Genomic DNA, 25,367 nt, shown 5'->3' with positions numbered 1-25,367 from the left:
AATACATGAAGATCCAGTTTCCACTGTGGGGATCCATGATTTGTCTGCTTAACACATCTGCTAAGGAGTTCTGTGCTCCTGGCAGAAACCTTGCCTGAAGAGTTAGTTGCAGGCTTAGCGCAGTCTCCCATAAAATCATTGCTTGCCTGCATAGAGGATAAGAATGTGTTCCCTTGCTTGTTGATGTACCACATGACAGTTGTGTTGTCTGTTAGAATCAACACCTGCCCTGGAAGAAGTAACTCCTTGAAAGCCATTAATGCAAACTGGACTGCTAACATCTCTTTCATGTTGATATGTAGATGCTGTAGTCTGGCAGGCCACTTGTCTTGTATCCACTTTCCATTTAGATGAGCTCCCAAGCAATGTCCGAGGCATCTGTCGTTAAGATCTGACTTGCCTCTGGCCGGGTCACAGAGAGTCCCTTGTTTAGGTGACATTCCTGAGCCCACCACAAGAATTCTTTTGAAGGCAAGGTATTATTTGAATGACAGTGTCCAAATCCTGGCAGTGCTGTGTCCATACATTTTGAGATACCATTGTAACTTCCTCATATGCAGTTTGGCATTGGGAAGCACCAGAATACAAGATGCCATGAACCCTAATGCTTGAAGGACTGTCCTTGCAGTCAGCACGGACTGATGAGATAGTTGATGGAAGTAAAGTGACAGACTCTTTTGTTTGTCCGGGGTTAAAAGGCCATCTGGCTGCTGTATTCAGTCTCACACCCAGAAAGCACATGTCTTGAGAGGGTACTAGACTGGACTTTATTTCGGTCACAGAATACCCTAGGCATCTTAGCACTGCGATAACATATTCCAGGTGCTGTAGAAGAACTTCCTTTTGTTGAGCCAGAATCAGGCAGTCGTCCAAGTAAGGATAGATTTGAATTCCTTGAAGCCTGAAGTAAGCTATCACTGAGCCAGAACCTTTGTGAACACTCTGGGCAGTAGATAAGCCAAAGGGCAATGCAGAGAACTGATAATCAGAATTTCCAGCTCCAAACCGCAGATACTTCCTGCAACTTAGCCTTATAGGCACATCAAGGTAAGCTTCTTGAGATCTAAAGTTACCATCCAGTGATTTTTGCCCAGCAGAGGTAAAAGCTGTTGTAACGCCAACATCTTGAACTTGGGAATGTCCAGATAAGTGTTGAGGATAGATAAATCCAAAATTGGTCTCCTGTTTCCCTTCTTTGGTACAAGGAACAGGCGAGAATAAAATCCTAGGCCCCTTTCTGATACAGGGACTGGCTGAATGGCCCCTATGTGAAGTAACTGAGAAACTTGCTTGTGAGCCTCTTTTCTTTGTGGAGGAGGAACGTCTGGCATGCCTTTGAAAGGGGGCATTGTATGGAAATAAAATCTGTAACCGTGGTGAATGATATCCAACACCCATTTGTCTTGAGTAATTAAATCCCAATTTTCTTTGAAAAGAGATAGTCTTCCTCCCAAAGGAGCTGCCAAACGTGAATCTGCTGGCAGCTGAAAAGACAGGTCATTGGGTCTGTTCTGAAAGGACTGACCCCTGCCCTCACCAGAAGTCTGAGCAGGTGAACTCCTGTTCTAGGCCTAAAAGAACCTTGAGCCCTGCCCCTACCACGCCTAGACCTACCCCTAGACTGAGAATCATAAGCAGGATATGTCCACCCCTTAGCAGGCCAATTTCTACTAAACGAGGCTGCACCTGCAAAAAATCTTTAACAGTTTGCATAGACTTAGCTTTGTCCTCCATTTTCTTTAAAACTGCTTCCACAGGCAAACAAACAACACATCAGACTGTAAAGGAGCATCCAAAATCCTTGTCTTAACATGCTCAGCTAAATTCTGATCCTTCAACCAGGCATGCCTGCGAAGAACAGAACTGGTAGCAGCCACCCTCGAGGAGGCCTGTACAGCATCAAAACCACATTGCAAAGAATGCTTACCCACTTGTTCAGACACATGAACCAAATCCAGCAACTCTTTACACTCAATACCTTCCACCAAAGCATCCACCTTAGATTTCAAGAAAGGAGGTAATTCTGATATTTTAGCATGTGAAACTGACAATTCAAAGCTCTCATGGCTAGAGTGGAAGAAGTATACACTTTCTTTCCCCACCTATCCAAAGCCCTTGCCTCTTTATCAGTGGGAACAGGATTTTAACCACAGAAGCCTTTACACCCTTAGGCCCTTGAGAAATAGTTTAGGACTCTTAAACAAATATTTATGAGCTTGGCACCCTATAATACCTATCAGGCTTAACAGGAGCAGGAGGCAAAGAGTCAGGATTCAGGGAAGCCTCTGCAAAAACATCTTCCACCACATTCAACACAGGAGGAATAGCTAAAGGCCTATGCTGGGGTAAAAACAAGAACTCCCTAAGCCTTTTCCTGAATCAGAGTAATCCTGGCCTTCCCATTTAAAGTGCTCCCTCATGGAATGCAAAGTCTCTGAAAATGAAATCATCCACATCAGAATCAGAATAAGTAGGATACTCCTGCATATCTTCCATAGAAGATTCTGAAGCCTCTGAACACTGTTCAAAACTATCAACATAGAACCCTAATCATAGTAATCAAATCTTCTGCCATTTTAAGCATATGTTTCTTAGGTACAGAACCGAAGTTTTGCAACAGAAGGAGAGGCTCTAACTACCTTGGGAAGAGAGGGAAGAACAGTCACCTGAAGCCCCCTCAGCCTGGCCTACCTCCTGAGAAGGCACATCCTGTAAGAGTATAGTTTCTGCCTGGGACTCCATGGAAACTCCTGGCAAAACCTCCGCTCCACTGAGTTTCTAAAGAACCACTGCCGGTTCCTCAACCCTAGGCTTCACTGTTTTATCCTTATGCTTGAGGGAGCGGGCGCCGAGCATCCGACGGCATTTTATAATTGCATCGCTTCCCAAACACTATCCTGGCACAGTCTAACCTCCTCTTAATAGTGCGCTTGTTAAACCTAGCACAAGAGCGCAACCAACAACGTAAACAAGGTATACACAAGGTATGATAATCACTATGAGGTATCTGTTTCCCACAAGAAATACAGTTATTCACTTTTTCTGACATCCGTAAAATACTGAGGCAAGAAAACCAAAATGTTCTCGGGTACTTACTAACTCTGTTTTCGTCTTCTGAAACTCCGTTTCGAAGTATTTCAGTACGCCAACCTGCACAAAACTGCTTCTGCATCGACCAGACTGAGGATATGACGCCGGTCATGCGATAGTACCTGGCTCTGACGACGCCAGTCTGATGCGCTTCTGACCGACGCCAGCCTTATACTCTGGTATTCGGGCCGACTGGACGCGGACTATACCCAATAGTCAGGACTGCAGCAATGGAAGACGAAGAACATCAAGCTGACTGCCGACCCCCAAAAACCTCAGAGAAACATACTCTTCGGTGGCAATAAGGCTCTGGAGGGCTTCAAACAAAACCTGTCTTTTACCCAGTTCAGCTTGAACTAATTAACAGTTTGGGCACATGGAACATGCCTTGAAGCTTTGAAAGCTGTCCAGCTGTTAAATGCTGGGCAGGATTTAAACCATATAGCTAATCCTACTGCAGCAGTAATCAATATGATGAATATCAAAAAATACTTCCTCAATACAGATCCAGATCCAGCTGCAGCTGCCCTAGAGGAGGCATCAGCAGCATCTTAACTGTATTTAACAGAATACGCCAGGTGAGAAGTAAAACTCAAAAGGAAAATGGCAGAAGTCTTGCTCTCTCAAATCAATCACATCAGCCGGAATGCCCCCAAACTGGGACAGAACAGCCAGGGCAAACCTAGTCATATGGGTCTGGTGATTAACTGCCCTGAAAGCTAAGGTAGCAGAGTTGTATACTTTTTTTTTTTTTTTTTTTTTTAACCACACCTGTCCAAGGCATGGCTGTCCTTATGAGAAGGTAAAAACTCCTAAGAGGACAGCAAATTGGAAGGTTTATCAGTGGCTCAGAAATAACAGGATTGTAGGAAGAGCTTTTATACAAAACTTCTGAGTTTCAGGAACTTTACAGAACCTGTCCAGTTTCTTAGGGGCAGAAAGTTGAGAATCAGGGGCCTGAAAAGCTGCAGTGAAAGTATTCAAAAGGAAAATCCAGCACTGGAGGGACTGCAGAAGGTCCAGGAGAATCTATCTGCAAGAATTCATATTACCTTTTTGGATGTCACAAACCAGGGAGCAATCCCACTTAAAATGCTACATCATAAGAACTACCATATCCCCAAAGGACAATTCTTCCACTGGAGTATCAGGATAAAGTTAATCCTCTTCTTCAGACACCAAGGCAAGAGAAGAGTGGACCTGACAAGAGAGTGAGCCAATAACTCTTCAGAGTCCAACTCTTCATCAGCAGAACCAGAGTCCCTAGGACATTTGGATAGAGTGGAAGACCAGGGAACAGATATTTCTTGAGGGATCTTAAAAGCCATAAGAGCACTGAAAAGCCTACGTGTAAAATCCTGCATTCTTTGTGGGGACCCTTAGCCAAAGGGGCCACACGCTTAGTCTTCTGCTTCTTTTTCAAAGGGATATCAGCTTTAACAAATCTAGAGGGTTCAGCAAGATATAATGACAGTACCAGACACCGCTTCCCTAACAAGAATTTAGGGAATCCCCCTAAGGTGCTTCAGAAATAATCGGCTGCAGTTCCCCCTGTACATCTGCACCAGACGTAGGCATAGCCTCAGCGGAGATGTGGGTAGACAACTTTGTGTCAGTCCCCAACTGTGTCGTGTCACACGGAGCCGATGCTGGCACTGGACAGTCTTCTGGTTCTTCAGCCAACCCAATGGATACTGCAGGTGAAGGCTGGACAGCAGCAGGATAAGTATATTCCTTTTTGTTTTTTATCTTCAGTGGCAGCTGAACATCGGGGCAGGCAGATCCGGCCATGTTCTCTCCACTGTAACTGTTGATGTGCTGCATTTCTCTGTAAAAACATGTCTTTTGCAATCTGTTTGTATACTGATCATGTCTAAATTAACTAACTGTATCTGTAATTTTTCTATGTGGAGCTTTTCTTCCTGGGCCTCTGCTGAAAAAGGGCCTTTAAATCTCAGTCAGACACCCCCAGTTAACGAATGTAAAATAAAATAAAGCTTCAACTGCTGGTTCTTTAAATTATAAGAGATGACTGCAGAGTGTCTTAGGGAAAACTCCTGGCAAATACCACACTGCGTATGGTCATGTGCAGCACCTAAAGAAAAAGAAGGGCACATTCTGGATCTATCTTTATGGGGAGGATGCCTCTCGAACTCACATTTTCCTTTCCTGGATGACATGTAAACTAAAGTAATATGAAAAAAAGAAGAAAGATGCCAACGGGCAATTAATTTTAGAAGGCTCAGTAGTTGAACCAACTCTGTGAACATCTTGCAGACCAAATTCAAAGGTAGCGTTCAGACTGGCAGCATATAAAATGTTGTTCTGAGGATTAGGTACTCTTGTGTCACACATATGTACCTTATGCCTTGCATGTAGGACACATCTGCCACATGGTGCTCAGAAGGTGTAAGGGCTTTGGTATGCTGGCTAGATGTTTGGCTCTTTTCAGCAGGACACCCCAAGACTGAAGAATACTGCATGACATCAGCACAAGCCGACCATCTATCCTTGCAAGCCTCAGGGAAGCATATTTTTTGATGGTGGTATAGTTCTGAAGGGGTTGGAGTCAGCTCAGCTTAAGCTGCCAGACAGCTTTGGCACATGGAACGTGCCCTGATGTTTTGGCAGCTGGCCAGTTGTTAAATCCAACCCATGTATAAGTACAGTTGTGTACACTTACCATAAATATAGATGTTAAAGTGTATTCACTGTTGCAGTCATTACATTTAGGTTATCTGCTTGCAGGTAGCCCTCAGCCGGCCTGATTATCAAAGTCTTGGGTCCTGCATCGGTTGTTATCTCTTCTTCCATGATGTCAGGTAGTCAGGGGTATAAAGCATGCAGCCGACGCCATTACATCAGTTTTTCTTGCTCCAGATGTTAGGTGCCTCCATAATGGGAAGCAATTATATACAGGGTTACACCTCCAACTATAAGCAAATACACCATAAAGCTTAAATACAGAAAACAAGAAGAGAGATATAGCAAACAGAAGTCAGGGGGCTGGAGGGAGGGTAACCAGGACTGCAACAGTGAATACACTCTAACATCTACATTTATGGTAAGTGGACACAAATGTACTATGTTCTTCGTGTTTCACTGTTGCAGTTATTACATTTGAGTAGATTCCCAAAGCTAAGGAATGGAGGAGGCAATTACAGAGCATTAGGACCAGCTATTAGGCCCTGCAAGACTGCAGTGGCAAAACCTGCTCTGGATTTAGACAAAATAGGCAAGTGGTAATGCTTGGTGAAGGTATGAACAGAACTCCAGTTAGCAGCTTCTAGGATGTCCCTGGTAGGAACACTTGTGAGAAAGGCTGTTGAAGCAGATGCAGCCCTGGTGGAATGTGATCTTATCCCCTGTGGGGTAGGTTTTCCATGGTGCTTATAGCAGAAATGAATGCAATGGCCTATCCATTTAGAAATGGTTTGCTTTAAAATGGCCTTCCCCTCTGCACCTGCAGCAAAGGCAACTAGCAGCTGTTCAGTTTTCCTGAAAGGCTTACTCCTGTCTAAATAAAATCTAAGTGGTCTGTGCACGTCCAAAGAGTGTAGTATTCGTTCTCCTTTGCTCTGTGGAATAGAAAAGAAAGACGGCAAATGAACAGACTGATTAAGGGCCACACTAGATACCACCTTGGGCATAAAGGAAGGATTGGTCCTGTGGGACACCCTGTCTGCATGGAAGATGATGAAGGGCTCCACTGCCATGAGGGCCTGTAATTATGACACTCTTCTTGCTGAAGTGATAGAAGGAAGGCTGTTTTCCAAGAAAGGAATTTCAACTCTGCAGTTGTAACTGGCTCAAAGGGAGGCAGAGTGAGCTTTTCCAATACAAAGTTAAGGTCCCAGGTTGGAGTAGGGACTTCTCCTGGGTGGTCTCAAATTTCAGGCCCCTGAGTCTGGCTCCAGGAAGAGAATCTTTTCCACTTTTCAGCACAGGATTTTCTAGTACTAGGCCTTCTTGCCTCCAGAATGACATCCAGCACTTGCTTACTGAGGGATGGTAATGGAGAGCTCAGGTAATTAGCCAGGCTGCAAGGTTCAGGGTTTGAAGCTGGGGGTGCAGAATCTGACCCTCCTGCTGGGACCCTTAAGGGGTCTGAGGCAGGTGCCATGGTTCCAGCAGTGACACACTGCACAAGAGGGAATACCAGTGTTGGCGTGCCCAGTCTGGTGCAATGAGTATTGTCCTTGGCTTGTCTTGTTTGATCTTTGGTAGAACTTTGGAGAGGAGAGGCAGAGGGTTGAAAGGCATAAACTGAGAGGTTTTCCCCAGGTGAAGGACAGGGCAACCACTTTCCAAGCTTGTCTGTGGGTAGTCCTTGTGCATAATTTGTCCAATTGGTAGATCTGAGGGGAGGTAAACAGATCTCTGGGCTCCCCCATTTGTTTTTCAACATGTTGACTATCTTTGGTTCCAGTTTCCACTCGTGTGGGTCCATGATATTTCTGCTTAGGTTGTCTGCCAGTGAATTTAGCTTGCCTGGCAGGAATTGAGCTTGTAGGTGCACTTGGTAGCTCAAGGCTGTGTTCCACAGAGCCATGGCTAGTCTGCAGAGAGGGAATGAGTGAGTTCCCCCCTGCTTGTTTATGTACCACATAACAGTGAAGTTGTCTGTCTTTACCAATAATTGTCCTGGAAGAATGTGGTCCTTGAAGGCTGTCGGAGAATTCTGTACAGCTAACATTTCTTATTGATTGATATGCAGGTGCATTTGACTCTGGTTCCATTTGCCCTGAATGCACTGCCCTGCCAAGTGAGTTCCCCATGCATAGTCTGATGCGTCTGTTTGGGTTGTAGGGAGTAGAGTGAATGGCAGTCCCTTGTTGTGGTAGCACGCCTCTACCCACCAAAGGAACTCTGTCTCTATACAAGGGATGATAGGAATCATGGATTTCAGGTCCTGAGAATGTTGACACCATTGGCTTTTTAGATACCACTGTAGTTTCCTCATATGCAGTCTTGCATATGGAATGGATGCAAGAGGCCATGAACCCCAGAGCTTGCAGTATTTTCCTTGCAGTTAGCTGGGTCTTTGTGGCCAGTAATTTGAAGTAGGCTGTCAGATAAACTTGTTTCTGTGGCGTGAGGTAGGCCATATGGGACGTTGTGTTCAAGCTTGCTCCCAGGAATACAATTTGTTGGCAGGGTATTAGAGGAGATTTCCTTTTGTTTATGGTGTACCCCAGTAAGGTTAGCAGATTCTTTACAAATATCAGATGATTTAATAGCATGTCCTGTCTTTCTCCTTGAATTAGACAATCGTCCAGGCATGGGTATATTTAAATATTTCTTTGCCTGTAGAATGCAATGAGCTAGGCATTTTGTGAATACCCTGGGTGCAGCAGATAAGCCAAAGGGCAGTGCAGAGAACTGATAGTGCATATAGCCTGCTCTGAAGCGTAGGTATTTTCTGCAAGAATCCCTTATTGGGATGTGCAGGTAAGCTTCCTTTAAATCCAGTCTTGCCAACCACACATTTTTGCCTAGCATGGGAAGCAGCTGATGAAGAGTTAGCATTTTGAATTTTGGAATTACCAAAAAGGTGTTTAGGATGGATAGGTCCAGGATAGGACACCAGGAGTTGTCTTTTCTGGATACCAGGAAAAGTCTGGAGTAAAAACCTCGTTCCCATTTTTCTGCTGGGACAGGCTGAATAGCCCTGATACTTAGAAGAGAGAGAACCTGCTGTTGAGCCTCTGCCCACTGATTTAGGGGTAGGTCTGGCCAACCTTTTGGGGGCTGGTAAGGTGTGGAAGTGGAATTTGTATCCTTGGGAAACTATATTTAAAGCCCATTTATCTTGGGTAATGAGTTCCCAGTTTTTTGCATGCAGGGCAATCTTTCCCTCTAAAGGTGCGGTCAGTTGAGCAGGGCTTGGAAGGTTTAAGGTTAAGTCACTGTGACAGTTTACCATAGGGGGGTGTCTTAATTGTGACAGTCTTCCATAGGAGGGTGTGCTACTACTTCCAGCTTTGGAAGTGGGAGCCCCCCCACTGCTTAGGCCTGTGAGTACCTTGAGACTGTAGCCTGGGTGGTCTGCTGTTCCTGGACTTGGACCGAGAAGGCCTGGAAGAGACAGGAAAGGACCAATTCTTAGAAGCCCAATGCCTACTAAATCTGGAAGGCTGTACTTGCAAGAAATCTTTAACAGTTTGCATACATTTAGCTTTTTCCTCCATCTTTTTAAGTACTACTTCTGCTCTGTTGCCAAACAGTTGGTCTTGGTTTAAGGGAGCATCCAGTAATTTGGCTTTAACATGATCTGGCAAAGTTTGGTCCTTAAGCCAAGCATGCCTTCTAAGAACAGACCCAGTAACAGCAGCCCTACAAGATGCCTCTAAGTAGTCAAAACCACATTGCAAAGTATGTTTACCAACTTGTTCAGCAGAATGTATTAAATCCTGTAATTCTTTATTTTCAGCACAGTCAGGAATCAACATCAATTTCTGTTTAAGTAATCCAATAATATGCTGCTGGTACTTTAACATATGGAACTGGCAGTTTAAGGCCCTAATGGCCAAAGTAGCAGAAGTGTATACCTTCTTACCCCATCTGTCCAGGGCCCTGGAATCTCTATCAGAAGGGGTAGGGTTTTGGGCAGTAGTAGCCTTAATGCCTTTAGGTCCCTGTGAAATGGGCTCTGGGTCCGCAGTAGGATTCTTAAAAAGGAACTTGTGAGAGTCAGGTACTCTAATACCAGTCAGGTTTCCTGGGAGCCGGAGGGTAAGGTGTCTGGGGTCAGGCTAAATTCCAAGAAGACATCATCTACAACGGCCAGTACAGGAGGGATACCTAAAGGCCTGTGTTGAGGCAGGAGTAAGAATTCCCTAAGCCTCTTTTTGGAGTCAAAGTAATCCTGGCTTTCCCAGCATAACTGCTCCCTAAGAGTGTGCAAAGTTTCACCAAAAGAAAAATATTCTGGAGGGGAAGCAGAGGGAATGGAGTACTCTGCATCAGAATTCTCATAGGTAGACAAGGGCAAATCCTGGTCATCAGAAGAAATATAAATTTCACAATCCTGATCAGAAGAAACAGAAGGAAAATCAGTTCTAGGTCTCTTAGAGGGAGAAGGGTGGCTTCCCCTAATTAGAGTAATAAGGTCTTCAGCCATTCTTATAATTTGTTTTTTAGGCATATGGGCATGACCATGCAGGTTGGACGTCGGTTTTCTAGGCGTGGATAGAGTTTTAGGCCTTGAAGAAGAAGATGGCGTTGTTTGATATGCAAGTCAGTAGGCCTGAATACACCCTCAGAAGCCGGTGCCTGCACAGCGGCTCTGGACTCATCCAAGGTAGAGACATCCGCAGGTTCCATAGTCAAAAAAGCATCTCACAGAATGCGTCTCAGTAGAGGCCTGCGAATCTGAAGTAGCGGGTATCAGGGGCTGAGAAAGCGCCTCACTGAATACTGGCGAACTGGTGACTAGCTTAACAGAAGCGTCGTCGGCAGCTTTGACCTATGTGGTCTGTCTCTGTCTTTATCTTTACGTTTTTTTCGGAATGACTGTAGTCGGATGGCTTACCGAAGCCATTTCTGGATAATTAAACTGAGTACCGAAATAGTTAGCTGTGAAAATGAACAGACGACGAATAGTACGAGGATTGAATATGGCACAAAACCAACAGAGAGGAATGTCGTGGTCTGGGCCTAAGCAAGGAATGCAGTACAAATGAAAATCTTTATGAGGTATCTGCTTTCCACAAGTAATACAATTGTTAACTTTTACTGACATCGGTTTAGAGGAAGAAAAAGGATCCCCAGTGGGGTACTTAGCTTTTTTGAAGACTTCGGTTATGAAACTCGAAAAGGAAAATTTCAGGAGTCGGCCAAACGGCACTTGTGAACTGCTTCTGCTTCGGGCACCACACAGCAAGAAAGACTGATGTAATGGCATCGGCTGCATGCTTTATACTATACCCCTGACTTCATGGAAGAAGAGACAGCAACCAACGCAGGTCCCAAGACTTTGATAATCAGGCCAGCTGAGGGCTACCTGCAAGCAGATAACCCAAATGTAATGACTGCAACAGTGAAATATGAAGAACGTCTAAGGTTACTGCAACAGTGATCAGTACGATAAACATCCAACTGATGTGACAAGTTGAACACTTCGATAAGCAAATACTGGCAAAAAAAACAAGACCACCCTGGATCGTTTTTCTCTTCATGACTGGCAGCAAGTGCAGCTTAAGAGATATGGAGCAAGGGGCCTGACAGCACAGTTTTGTGGGTAAAGGGAATGGGCTTTCTCAACCAGATTGATTAAATCCTACTGGTCTTAGTCCTATTGGTGAACTGCATTTTTGGACAGCCATTACCCTGCCTCCCCCCCCCAAACAGCTGGCATGTCAAAAGGGATAGACAGGCTTCTCACTATGTTAGGAACTCACTAGCCAGCTGTGGACAACTGATTACTGGCACCTTCAGCTGTGACGAAGCACTAAAATTATAAGACTGGAGGTATGGAGACATCAGTATCTCTCGGTTAGCCGCAAGTACTGGCAAACAAGGATGCAGTTGCAGGAAATGGCAGGCAGAAAGCTAACCAATTTTTGCCTTTGAGGGACCAACACCCTCAGGTCCTCACTGGAAAGATCAAAAAGGTCCAATCCTCTCTGCCAATGAAAGCTTTCACAGACAATTTCTTAACCATCTTCACAGAGTATTTATATTCTTTGATGCACGTGTCTGAAATATTTTACCCACAGGGGAAGCCACACTTTCGCCCAAAGCAAATAACTTTTTGTGCTCTAAGCCAGCACTTGAGGTAGAGGCTTCTCACAATAGATTTTTTTTTTCATAAGAATGCACAAATTACCCAACTGTAATCTGTGTGTTCAGGCCCAAGAAAGAAAAGATAATGAAGATTAAAATCTCTTCTGTGGAATCAGCAGGCCACAAGTACACTTCTTGGTGACCTTTCCAGGGGTGACTTCAGCTTTATCTCAGAATCGCATATCTGACCAGATAATCACAAGGCAATGCAAAAACAATATTAAACAAAAATGAAAGCTCACAAAGTGAGCACATACCCCAGATCTGGAGATCACTTACAGCAGCATATTTGTACAGACTTACAAATGCTGAATGTAGCAATAAAAAAGAAATGGAAATGGTCTGGACCTTTCTCTCCCTTAACATGCACTTTCCTGACATGTGTAGCTTGCACAGGGATGCCCAGCAGCTATATAATTCAAGCTGAACTGTTGTACAGCTGTCTGGTGTGAAACCTAGCAAGCAATTAATCATATCACAATAGTTATCTTATGAACATCTGACATTACTCTACAAATCTGACTGCTGTGGATCAAGCAGCCAGAAGCTGAAGCCTTAACAAGCAAGTATGATGCTATTAAAATGCTACATCATCTACTTTTTAAAAAACAATGTGCAAATTGGATAAACAGTTAAACTACACATCATGTCTTAAAATATTCTAAAATAATATTAAGACCTTACAACCATTTATTTTTTAAACTTCCCACATTTTACCAACCTGAACCCAACCTTGCGTGCATAATGCAGACAATTTTCCTTAACGTGGGTCTGAAAGTAAGCTGATCGACACAGAGCACCACACTCAGGGCAACAGTATGGTGATTTGTGTGCATGAATACGCTGATGAGCGGAATAACTGCATTTGTTTGGCAGCATCATCTGGCAGACTTGACAAGTCTAGAGAAACAAAAACAAAGCCAGTTTAGGGTACTCTGTCATCCTGTCAAGTTAAGAAATAATAAAATACATGCATCCCGCACACACATTTGTACAGAAATAGCTACAAATATATACATATATAAATAGAACTAGAAATATACAGGCGCATATATATATATATATATATATATATATATATATATATATATATATATATATATATGCATATATACATATATATATATATATATACATATATATATATATATATATATATACATATATATACATATATATATGCATATATACATATACATATATATATATATATATATATATATATATATATATGCATATATACATATATATACATATATACATATACATATATATATATATATATATATATAATTACATAGACACAAATATCAGTATATACACATGTACTTTCTTATACACAGATTGTGTGTGTGTGTATATATATATATATATATATATATATATATATATATATATATATATATATACATATACACACACACACACACACACACACACACACACACACACACATTATATAGGTTCATAAGTTCATAATAGGCTATCTGCCCTAGGGCATTTATAAGCCACACCATTATAAATTAATTTTGCTATGCCCTTTTTCGAGGTTAGTATACTGTGCCTCTGTCTAACAGTGACACAGAAGTGATACCCGGGGTAAACCTACGATCTCCCATCCACTCATCAAGATTCCTCTTGAAGAGAGTCAATGATGGACTCTGCCTAACCTGGACTGGGATTTTATTCCAGAGTGAAGGGAGCCTCTGGGTTATGAATCTGTCCCTCCAGCAAGTCCTATTTATTTCAGTGCTGAGGTTCAAGTCTCTCGAGCGCGTAGCTCGATGGGATTTGGATTTTCTGAGGTGCAGCATGTCCATTAATTCCGGGTTGGACATGGCTTTATACGTCAGGCACAGATCGCCTCTGAGCAGGTGGTATGCCACTGAGTAGAGCTGGAGTTTCTTTAACCGGGCAGCATATGGCATCTGTTTGAGCCCTTTGATCCTCTTGGTGAGGTACTTTTGGGGTCTTTCCAGTTGCTGCAGGTGTCTGGTAAGGTACATCCCAAAAGGGGCATTGTACTCAATTATGGGCCTGATGAGGGATGAGTAAAGAGGCACGATGACCTCCCCTGATCTAGATGTGAATCCCTTCATGATTAGGGGGGCTATATAAAATGTTTTTCTAACCACTTTGGCCACGTGGTTGTCAAATGAGAGATTGCTATCAACTTGGGTCCCCAGGTCCCCAATTACTTCTTCAGTACTTAATGGATTACCACCTATATGGCAATTTGTGGGCACTTTGTTTTTGCCAAAGGGGATGACTATACACTTTTTGGCGTTTAGCTTGAGGCCATGGCTCTGGCACCAGTTGTCTGTTTCTATGAGGCCCTTTTGGAGGATGCTTGTGTCGGCTGGAGAGTCGATTATGGCGCCCAGTTTGCAGTCATCTGCGAACTTGGTCAGACACAGTCCTTCTGTGTTGGCCTGTACCTCCGAGAAATATATACCGAACAAGAGAGGTCCCAGGACTGAGCCTTGTGGGACGCCACTTGTAACTGGTTTGGAGTCTGACATGGCTCCAGCAATTCTAACCATGTGGGTTCTGTCCTTGAGCCAGTTTGCAACCCATCTAGTGACATAGGGGTTTATATTTAAGCTGGTGAGCTTATCTATAATGCCCGAGTGGGGTACTGTATCGAAGGCTTTTGCGAGGTCCAGGTAGGCTGTGTGGACGACCTTCCCCTCGTCAATAGCCTTGGTGACTGTTTCAAAGAAATCGACCAGGTTTAAGAGGCAGGATCTGCCTTAAAGCCGAACTGGGTAGGATCCAGTGTCTGTAGGTCCCCAATATCTTTATTTATGAGGTCCATGATGATCCTTTCCATAGCTTTGCAGTCCAAGCTAGTCAGGCTTATGAGGCGATAGTTTCCAGGATCCGTTGAGGCACCACCTTTGTGGAGAGGGACCACTGTTGCTGTACGCCACTCTTTGGGTACATATCCTGTAGTAAGGCTGAGATTGAACAGTAGTTTTACGTTTGGGTTTAGCTCTTCTTGGAGTTCATGTAGGACGCAGCCCGGGACACCGTCTGGTCCCATTGATGCTGTGTTTTTTGCTTTGGAGAGGGCAGCACTTACCTGAGAATCTGAGATGTCAGGGGGGGCAGCACTCTGCTGGGATAGATATTTGCCCTTTTGGTGGGGAGGGGGGAGAAGTTTGCGCTGAACCTGTCAGCTAGGATGTTGGCAATGTCTGTGGGTTTGTGTGTTTTTTGTCATTTTGGACTAATTCTGAGCATATCTAGGAATTCCCACCCAGGTTCCTAACATAACTAAAGAAAGCCTTGTGATTATCCTTGGTGTCCTGTGCAATTTGTCTCTCGAAGCTGGCCTTAGACGATTTTATGAGTGCCCATAGTCTTTTGCTAATACTGATCAGAGATGCCTTCTCTTTTTGGGATTTTGCTCTATCATGTAGTAGCCTCCTCCTTCTGTTGTATAGTTTGTTTATGGCTGGGGTCCACCAGACAGGACGTCTGCCTGTGGAGGATTGGGTCTTGGTTTTATTTGGGATTGTATGATCCATGCATTCCTGAAGGTGTTCATAGAATGTATTTATAAAGGATTCTGTGGTCTGGGCCGTATTTTCCACAGGCCCGGGGGCTTTGAAGGATTCCACCTCGGTTTTGAGGAGTGTGAAATTTGCTTTAGAGAAGTTTTTCATTGTGGTTTTCTGGGCAGGGGGTGGGGTCGGGATGTGAATATCCAGTGAGATTAGTTTGTGGTCTGATCTTACCAGTGAGGGATACACTTCTGGTCTGGAGCATAGAGTCCCCATGTTGGTGATGATCAGGTCCAGTATGTTTTCCCCTCTTGTGAGAGTGGTAACAAGTTGTTCCATAGCATTTGAGTTTATAAATTCTAGGAACCTTTGGGCTAGGTTGTTGGAGATAGAGTAATGCTCCCAGTCTATGTTTGGGTAGTTGAAGTCACCTAATATAATGGTGTTTGGAGAGACCTTCACATTTTCCAGTGTTTTCAGGAAGGCCAAGTGGGGTTCCTGGGTTTGGGAGGGTGGTCTGTAGCAGGCTATAAACTGGAAGGCAGTTTTACCCACTGTTAGTTGATGCTCCGTGCTGTGCCATCAACCTGGAGGTGTGCGTATCTTTGACGAATAGTGATACTCCCCCTCCTTTTGTGGTTCGGTCCAAGTTTTGGGGCCGAAAAGCATGGTATGAGGTATAACCTGGTAGTGCTGGGGTGCTCTCGGGAGCCTTGAATCAGGTTTCTGTTACTGCACAGATATTGATGTTCTCCATGCTAAGGAGAGTTTTGAGCGAGTGTATCTTGAGGTTTAGACTTCTGGCGTTGAGTAGCATTACTCTTAGTTTCTTATCCCTTGTGATACCTATGGAGGTGGGTTTGTCTTTTGAGCCTTGCCTAAAAAAGGCACTATGGGGGTAGCAAGAGCCTTTGCCAATATCCGAAAGCCCAGGGGTGACAGGTGCAAGCCGTCCCTAGCGAAGCATCGTGGCTTTTCGAGCATGTCATCCCAGGCTGACAGGCATTGGATCCCCTTTGAATGACACCAGTACTTAAGCCAATTGTTGAAATTGATCATCTTGTCTTCATATTGTGGCATCATTCTTGGTGAGGGTAAGATGCTACTCAAGGTCAGGGTCATACCGGCCTGGGCTACATGCTCAGAGAGCTCCTCTATGTCTCTTTTCATGTAGTCCAGGGAGGTACGTCTCAGGTTATTCACACCCGCATGGACAATGACCGAGTCATATTTGTACTTGTGCTTGGGTTATGTGGCGGATCCAAGCGCCCGACAGGCAGTTCACAGTGACCTTCTCCTTGTTCAGCCTGGTGAGCGGGACGTCAGTGTGCCTGATGATAGAGTCACCTATTACAAGTGTATCAGGTGTGTTGTTTAGCCTTAAGGGCTGTGACTGTTCGGCACACTGGCTTTGTGAGCTATGTGTTGCACGTGTTTTGTTTTGGGGTAGCGGTTGCTTGGGTGTCTGCTTTGGAGGTCTCTGCTGCTTAGGCAGATTTTTATTTAGAGCCTCCGAGTATGTTTTGTGTGTTTATGTGTTTGGTTTGCTGTCGTGGTAGGTCTATGTGAGACTGGAATTGTAGTGAGTGTGGTTTCCTTCTCCTCCTGACTGGTTATGCCAGTACTGAGTTGAGAGAGCTTAGCCTCCAGTTTGGCTATATGGTTGCATCTCTCACATGTGTTGGAAATTGTTGGGAGGAGGAGAGGGTTGTCTGTGTACATGAGGCAGTTGTAACATTGCCTCAAGATTCCCAGATTCACCAGCTGGACAGGAGAGGAGATTGACAACTGACCTTTGGACATGCTAGAATAGTATTGGGAATTCCTTTATAATTGAAAAAAAAGGGCCAATGGGGAACAAAGTATTCAAGGGGAGTTTGTGAGGGTGTAGTGCTTTTAATTTTTTAGTGCTGACTTATATAATTGCTTTAGTGAGCAAGTGCCAGGCTTTAGAGTGGGAATAGGGTGTTTATTGTGAGAACTAGATCAGTTCTAAGGGAAAAAGTGAAGAGCAGACTTTGTGGAGCAGAGTATGGTTTAAACCCAATTAAGCGGCGCTGCCCGATGCTGCGCTATGCACAAAATCGCGCAAAGCCACGCTAAAGCGGGTTTTATACAGGGGGACTTCAAAGAGCTAGAAATTGGCCCAAAACGGCCAATAGACTACCAGATTCTTGCGCTGGGAACACTCCTCCAGGGACAGATAGGCTGCTCCAAGCTCCCCACTGCCACTGGTGAACAAAGAAGCCTCCCTTTATCCAAGAAAGGAAATGGGCAACACAGGAACTTTCCAAAAGTCCAGAATACAGCAAAGCATGTATCTGGACTACTCTAGGTCAGGAAAGACGGGAAACAAGGAAAAATTTTTTTTTTTTGCAAAACACTTTTATCGTGCAGCCACTCTTTTTAGCCTCTCTGCTAGCACCATCGGCAGGACCACAAGGAGTTTGGCTGAGTAGTAACGCAAAAAACGTGCCAAAGTGGGTTTTATCCAAGACTACCAGAGTCTTGTGCTGGGAACACTCCTCAAGGGATAGATAGGCTGCTCAAAGCTCCACACTGCCACTGGTGAACAAAGAATCCTCCCTTTATCCAAGAAAGGAAATGGGCAACACAGGAACTTTCCAACAGTCCAGAATACAGCAACGCCTGTATTTGGACTACTCTAGGTCAGGAAAGATGGGAAACAAGGATTTTTTTTTTTATTTTTTTTTGCAACAAATAGCAGGAAAGTGCAATAAATATGTAACACAGGCTAGCGCACTTGAGTGTGTAGCCTTTAAGATTAGTTTACTGTGCCTCTGTCTAGCAGGGACACAGAAGAGATCCCAGGGGTGAATTTGAGATTTCCCATCCACGCATCCAGATTTCGCTTGAAGAGGGTCAGCGAGGGGCTATGCCTAACAAGAATTGGGATTATATTCCAGAGTGAGGGGAGCCTCTGGGAAATGAATCTGTCCCTCCAGCATGTCCTATTTATTTTTGTGCTGAGGTTTAGGTCCCTGTAGCGTGTAGCTCTAAGGGACTTGGATTTTTTGAGGTGGAGCATGTCCATTAATGATAAGTTATGTACCTACCATAACGTTCCATGTTAGTCGTCTTCTCTCGCCTTCTTTCTTGCTGGATGGGTTCAGAGCCAATCCTCGGCTCCGACTCGGCCACTTACTAAAACTTGAGAGCTTATTTTACCGGCTCGAGGCAACCCTATATCCCATGATGCTAGGCAATAACTCCCCAGATCTCGTTTGGAAGCTGAAAAACCTAGCATAGGCCAATAAAACAAAATCCTCCAACTGGAAGGTGGAGGAAGAGGAATAAAAACCTCTAAAGATAATTATTTACACTATATATGTAGATATATATGTAGATATATATATATATATATATCCTAGGACACCTAGATAGTGAACAAAGGAATAAAGGACCCTTCAAAGAAGGGAAGATCTTCTTGGTCTGTCCAGGCTAGGGGGATGGTGGGTGGGATGCAAGAAAGAAGGTGAGAGAAGACAACTAACATGGAACGTTATGGTAGGTACATAACTTCTCAATGTTAAGTTGACAATCTTGCCTTCATTCTTGCTGTATGGGACCGCGTCCCTAGCACCTTCATCCTGGGTGACTTATTGGAACAGACTCTTAAGAATGGCGGAACCAAATGTTGCTCTGTCCCTGGAGGCCATATCCAATTTGTAATGCGAAACAAAGGTATGAGGAGAGGCCGATATGGCTGCCGCACAGAATATTGTCTATTGGTAGTCTAGCTTGAAAAGCTGTAGATGTAGCTAGTGCTCTAGTTGAATGGGCTTTTGGCTCAGAAGATAATTCCCTGCCTCTGAATTGATAAATAGATGTAATCACAGAAGCCAGCCATCTAGATAGGGTTACCTTGGAAACAGGAAGGCCTTTCTTATTTTCTGTATACGATAAAAACAGTTGATCAGATTTCCTTATTTGTTTAGTTCTATCCAGATAGTACCGGAGCTGGCGGTGAACATCTAGATAATGTAGCTTTTGCTCCGCTCTACTAGTATAGTTTGGGAAAAAAACTGGGAGATCAATTGATGGATTCAAATTTGTCTGCGAAGCCACCTTGGGTAAGAAGGATGGATTAGTCCTTAGAGAAACTCTGTCTTTGTGGAAGATTAAGTAGGGAGGACGAATGCAGAGGGCGTGAAGCTCTGATACTCTCTCCTAGCAGAAGTAATGTCGACTAGGAAAAGTGTCTTCCATGAAAGAAATTTCAATGAACAGGAGACCGCAGGTTCAAAGGGAGGGAGAATTAAGGATGTTAAGACTAAATTAAGATCCCACTGAGGTGGAGGATCTTTGATCGGAGGCCTAAGTAAATATACACCTTTAAGGAAGGCTTTGCAAAGCTTATTGGACATATTGTGGTCCGATAAGCCTGTACGAAAATTCGATATGGCTGCCAACTGAACCTTTACTGTAGAGGCAGAAGATCCTGAATGAAAAATTTTGGCTAGGAAGTCTAAGACCGAATGAATTGGGGAGTAAAAGGATCTAAATTCCTTGCCTTTGCCCAGAAGGAGAAATGTTTCCATTTACTAGTGTAAATCTTTCTGGTGGAAGATTTAAGGGAAGCTACTATGATATCCCGGGTGGGATTAGAAATCATAGGAAGCCTGGCTAAGGACAGAAGTGGAGCAACCAAGCAGTGAGGTTGAGAGAATGTAGGGACTCGTGCAGCTGCCCCGACTGATGGGTCAACAGATCTGGAGCTGGGTCCAGATGCCAAGGCTGCACCAAAAGATAGTGATGTAGGAACGGAAACCATATCTGTCGAGGCCAATAAGGGGCAATGAGAATCAACTTGGCTCTCAAGGCGGTTGCTTTCTGAATTACTTGTGGAATTAGAGGAAAAGGTGGAAAGGCAGAGAAGTCCCCGAGGCCAATCTTGGACTACAGCGTCTGAGGGGATGGCCTGGGAGGGGGAAGAGGGTGAAGAAGTCGGGGCATTTGCTGTTTTGGGATGTAGCAAAAAGATCGCAGCAAGGAAGACCCCACTTCTGAAAAATCTCTTCCGCTACCGATTGTTTGAGAGACCACTCGTGCGGCATGAGTATGGCTTTGCTCAACCTGTCCGCTATGAAGTTGGACTTCCCGGGGATATGCGTTGCTATCAGAAACCGCTGAGGAGATCGCCCACTGCCAAAGTCTGAGTGCCTCTCGACACAGGGGATAGGACTTGGTTCCGCCTTGCTTGTTGATGTACCACACTACGGACATATTGTCCGTTTGAATTGCAATAGTTCCTAGGGGAAGAGAGTCGTAGAGGGCTTGCAACGTTAAAAGCACTGCTCTCATCTCTAGGACATTTATGTGCAGGTGGCGCTCGAGAGGTTGCCAAGTGCCATGGACCATCCTGCCCTGAAAATCCCACCACCCCCCACCCGATCAGGGAGGCGTCCGATGTCACTGTGGCGACAGGGGGAGGAGGAACAAAAGGTCTGCCCTGATGGACTTGAGGGGACAATATCCACCAGGACATATAACCTTTGCAAGTTTGAGTTATCATGATCTTGTGGTGCATGGGGAGTTGCTAAAAAGACCATTGGGCGAACAGCATCCACTGTAGAAGACGCATGTGAAAACGTGCAAGGGGAAGAAGTGTTATGGAGGCCACCATAAGTCCCAAGACTTTCAGGACATACCTGGCCTGAATTTTGTCGCTCTGAAGAAGAACTTGGACATGGTTTTGAACATCTGAGACTCTTTGGTCTGTTAACTTTGCTGAAAGTTGTACGGTGTTCAAGTTGGCACCTATAAAGGTAATAGACTGACAAGGCGACAAGGCAGACTTTTCGAAATTTATTGAGATTCCTAGCCCTCTGCAAATGCGAATGGTGTAAGCTGTTGCTTGGAGAAGTTGATGCCTGGTAGTGGCAGTGAGGAGCCAGTCGTCTAGATATGAAAACACCTTGAATCCTTGCCGTCTCAGGTGAGCGGTAACCGCTGCCATACATTTGGTGAACACACTGGGGGGCTGTAGTGAGACCAAAGGGCAGGGCTCTGAATTGGTAGTGACTGGCCCCCAGCCGAAAGTGGAGAAACCTTCTGGAGCGCCTGTGAATTTTGATGTGATAGTACGCATCCTGAAGGTCCACGGAGCACATCCAATTGTCCTTGTCCAGAAAGGGCAGAATGGACTGTAGCGTGACCATCCGGAATCTTGTTCTCTTTACAAACTTGTTCAGTTTGCTGAGATCTAATATTGGTCTCCAGTCCCCTGTCTTTTTCGGTACTAAAAAGAACCTTGAGTAGATTCCGGATGCTACTTGGTCTGCTGGGACTGGCTGGATGGCTCTTTTTGCTAGCAGTTTTGATATTTCTGATACTGCTAGTTCCCTTAGACCGGGTGGAATGTCTGGAAGGGTTCCCTTTTGTTGAATTGGGGTTTGGATAAAGGGAATTTTGTAACCCTCGGATATGATCGACTGTACCCATTTGTCTTGAGTAAGGGAAAGCCAGGCTATTGGGTACAGCAACAATCTTCCCCAGACTACCTCCGAAGGTGGACAATCGGGCAACATCTCAGGGATGCTGGAAGGGTTGGTCAGAGAGAGGCTCCCTGCTACCCTGGTTTTGCGGACCCCCTCTGCCCCTAGGGCAGCATCTGTTGTTGTTACCCCCCTCTGCCTCTGGGGGTAAACTGACCTCTTTTGTCAGACGGGACTCCTTGAGATTTGCGGAACCACATGTTCCCACCTTTCTGACCCTTAGGGTATTGTTTTGAATGGGTGGAAAAACAGACTCCTATGGCAGAAAGAGTCTTGCCATCTTGCTCGCATCTTGTCAAGGTGTCTTTCACTTGAGGTCCGAACAAAGCCGAACCATCAAAAGGGGAATTTGTGAAGGACGCCTTGAAAGGGTCCACGAAATTACACAGCCGCATCCAGGCGTGATGCCTTAAGGCCACTCCTGTGCCTGCGGCCCTACTCGCTCCATCGGCTGCATATGAAATCAGATGCATGGAGGAGTTAACAATCGAGTTCAGGGTTCCAAGCTGTGAGTTTATTTTATCCTGGGACCCAGCAGCGGATGGATCCTGTAAGACTTCTCCCAACTCTTTGAGAATATCTCTCTGAAGGCGGGTGAAGTGACACAGGTAATTCAGCGAACGCATGGCAAAGGTCACTGAAGAAAACATCCGCTTACTGTACCTATCCATGGTCTTAGAATCCTTATTAGGAGGATGGACAGGTACTGAAGGATCAGCTAGTTCCTTCTTGGTGGCTGCAGCCACCACCATGCCATCCTCCGGTACACCTTTTGTTAGGAATTGCTTGTCGACTGGTGCTGTAATGAATTTAGATGGCCTCCGAGGGGTGGGTTCCACTGAATCCGGGGCTGACCACGCCTTTCGAGCTACTACTTCCATAAGGGGGTCGAAAGGCGGAGACACCCAGGAGGTGGAGGGTTGAGAACCGAACGCCTCCAGGTACACCGACTCGTCCTCGGAAGGATTAAGGGAAGACCAGTTCCCCCTCTGCTTCAGGATTTCCAGGATGTCTGAGAAAGAAACTTCCTCAGAGGGGGACTTTGGGGATCCCTCCGACTCATCCAAGTTGGTGTCAGATGTAATAGACTCAGAGGAGTACACATGCTTCCTCTTACATGTCCTCTTACACGGAGGCTCTGCTGACAGGTCAGGAGAAGCCTCAGAAGAGGAAGAAATTCCCAGTGGGGAAACCTGAGGCGTTGGATCTCTGGGTCCGGGAGCAAGAGAGTGAGAAGAGACATCAGTAGGTACTGTAGCGGGAGGAGCTGATGGAGCTGACCTTTGACTAAGCCCTGGGGCTAGAACGCTCCTCATCACCTCGAAGGCTCCCCCATCAGAAAGGCCAGAGCGCCCCCGCTCCGAAGAGGTAGGAACCCCAGGCCAATGTCGGTGCAGAGCTCAGCAGCGTCGACGCTCCAAGAGAGAGAACGGGGTCGGACAACGGTCCGATGCCACTCGCCCCCTCAGAGCTGACGAGAGAGATCAGGCACCCGGATCCCTCCAATGAAGGTATCAAAGAGGAGACAGGAGTGGAAGACGAAGGAGCCGAAGGGGGAGGTATCGGCTCTGACGCCGCAACGGTCATGGCTCCGAGGAGCTCCGGCTCTGAACTCTGAGGGAGAGTGGAAGGAGGAAAAATAGGTGTAGTTGAAATAGCCACCGTCTGATGAGATGGGCTAGAGATCATCTGGGCCAATGCCTGAGACTTTAACAGCCTACTTACCACTCTCTCAAGGTTGTGATCTGAAAGTCTGGACGACCGAGAAGATCGGCTCCGATGGCTCCGTTCCGAGAGCAGGGGAGATCTTGGAGCCGAATGGATGAACTCCAATGAAGGGGATCTTGACCTCTTCTTAGATGTAGCCAATGGAGCCAAAGACACGTCGGCTCCAGCCAGAGCCGACAGCACAAGCATGGGCTCAGAGGTATCGGCACAGAGTGGTGCAGAGACCGGAACTTGTGACTCAAAGGGATGGGCTCCAGCCGGAGATGATCTAGGCACAGACAAGGAGCCAGCAGCCGAAGGCTTAGTACTTGGAGCCAACAGTTTTGCAGGCTTCGAGGACCTCCCCGACGCAGACTTAGTCGGGGAGCCCTCGGGCTTTAACAAGCCCCTAAGTATCAGTTTATTCCTGCGCTCCTGCAGGACTCTTGGACTGAATGCATGACATACTGAACAAGAGTCCTGCAGGTGCAGGGGTCCCAGGCAGTAAACACAATTAGTGTGACCGTCTGTCAGAGACATTTTCTGAAAGCATGAGTCACACTTCTTAAAGCCTGAGACCTTAGCTTCTTTAGGTTCCTTCGACATAACAGTGTCGAGGGTTACACAAAAGTAGCAGAAAACACACAAACACACACTCTCGAACATTATAAATTATCAATAAAATATTAATAGGGATACTGACACACACCCAAACACTCCACAGGATCCCTAAGAAAAAACAGGAAAGGGGCAGGCTTAAGGCCTAACCTAAAAGTGGAGGGGGAGGGATATAAGGGAAGGTATAAAAAGGTAATAAAGTTAAGGGTAGTTACTTAACTATTGAAAGAAATAACTAGGTAGAAAGAAATTTTACTCAAAAAAAAGTGACTGAACACACTATATCCAAGACTTACCAGGAGACGGCAAAAAAACGCACCTCGCAAGCAAAAGCGGCCAACGAGATCTGGGGAGTTATTGCCTAGCATCATGGGATATAGGGTTGCCTCGAGCCGGTAAAATAAGCTCTCGAGATTTAGTAAGTGGCCGAGTCGGAGCAGAGGATCGGCTCCGAACCCATTCAGCAAGAATGAAGGCGAGATTGACAACTTAACATTTCTGGGTTTGACATGGCTTTGTACGTCAGGCATAGATCGCCACTGAGTAGGCGGTAAGCAACAGAGTAGAGCTGGAGTTTCTTTAGTCGAGCTGCATAGGACATTTGTTTGTAGCCCATGATCCTCTTGGTGAGGTATTTTTGGGGTCTCTCCAGTTGCTGCAGGTGTCGGGTAAGGTACATCCCAAAAGAGGCATTGTATTCAATTATGGGCCTGATGAGTAGAGGAGCACAATGACCTCCCTTGATCTAGATGCAAACCCTTTCGTGATAAGGTGGGCTATATAGAAGGTCTTTCTAACCACTTTGGCAACGTGATTATCAAAGGACAGATTACTATCTACATTGGTCCCCAAATCTCTAAATACTTCTTCCGTACTTAATGGATTACCACCTATGTGGTAATTTGTGGGCACCTTGTTTTTCCCAAAGGGGATGACTATGCACTTTTTAGCATTTAGCTTGAGGCCGTGGCTCTGGCACCAAGCACCCATCTCTTTTGGAGGATGCTTGTGTCAGATGGAGATTAGATTATGGCCCCCAGTTTGCAGTCATCTGCAAACTTTGTCAGCCATAATCCCCCCATGTAAGCCTGAACCTCAGAGAAGTACATACCGAACAAGAGAGGTCCCAGAACTGGGT

General features: G+C 45.2%; 1 protein-coding gene across 1 annotated transcript in view; it reads right to left on the bottom strand.

The window, feature by feature from the left end:
* ZNF592 (zinc finger protein 592) overlaps window positions 1–25,367 on the bottom strand; it is a 1,193,995-nt gene that overhangs the window by 1,162,278 nt on the left and 6,350 nt on the right. Inside the window, exon 2 of the mRNA XM_044077837.1 lies at window positions 12,599–12,777. Coding sequence (XP_043933772.1) covers window positions 12,599–12,777 — 179 coding nt within the window. The remainder of the gene's footprint in view (window positions 1–12,598; window positions 12,778–25,367) is intronic.

The sequence above is a fragment of the Protopterus annectens genome, chromosome 7.part0 (genome assembly GCF_019279795.1).
Source record: "Protopterus annectens isolate FY-2018-M chromosome 7.part0, PAN1.0, whole genome shotgun sequence".
NCBI lineage: Eukaryota > Metazoa > Chordata > Ceratodontiformes > Protopteridae > Protopterus > Protopterus annectens.
This window is presented reverse-complemented; position numbering and strand designations above follow the sequence as displayed.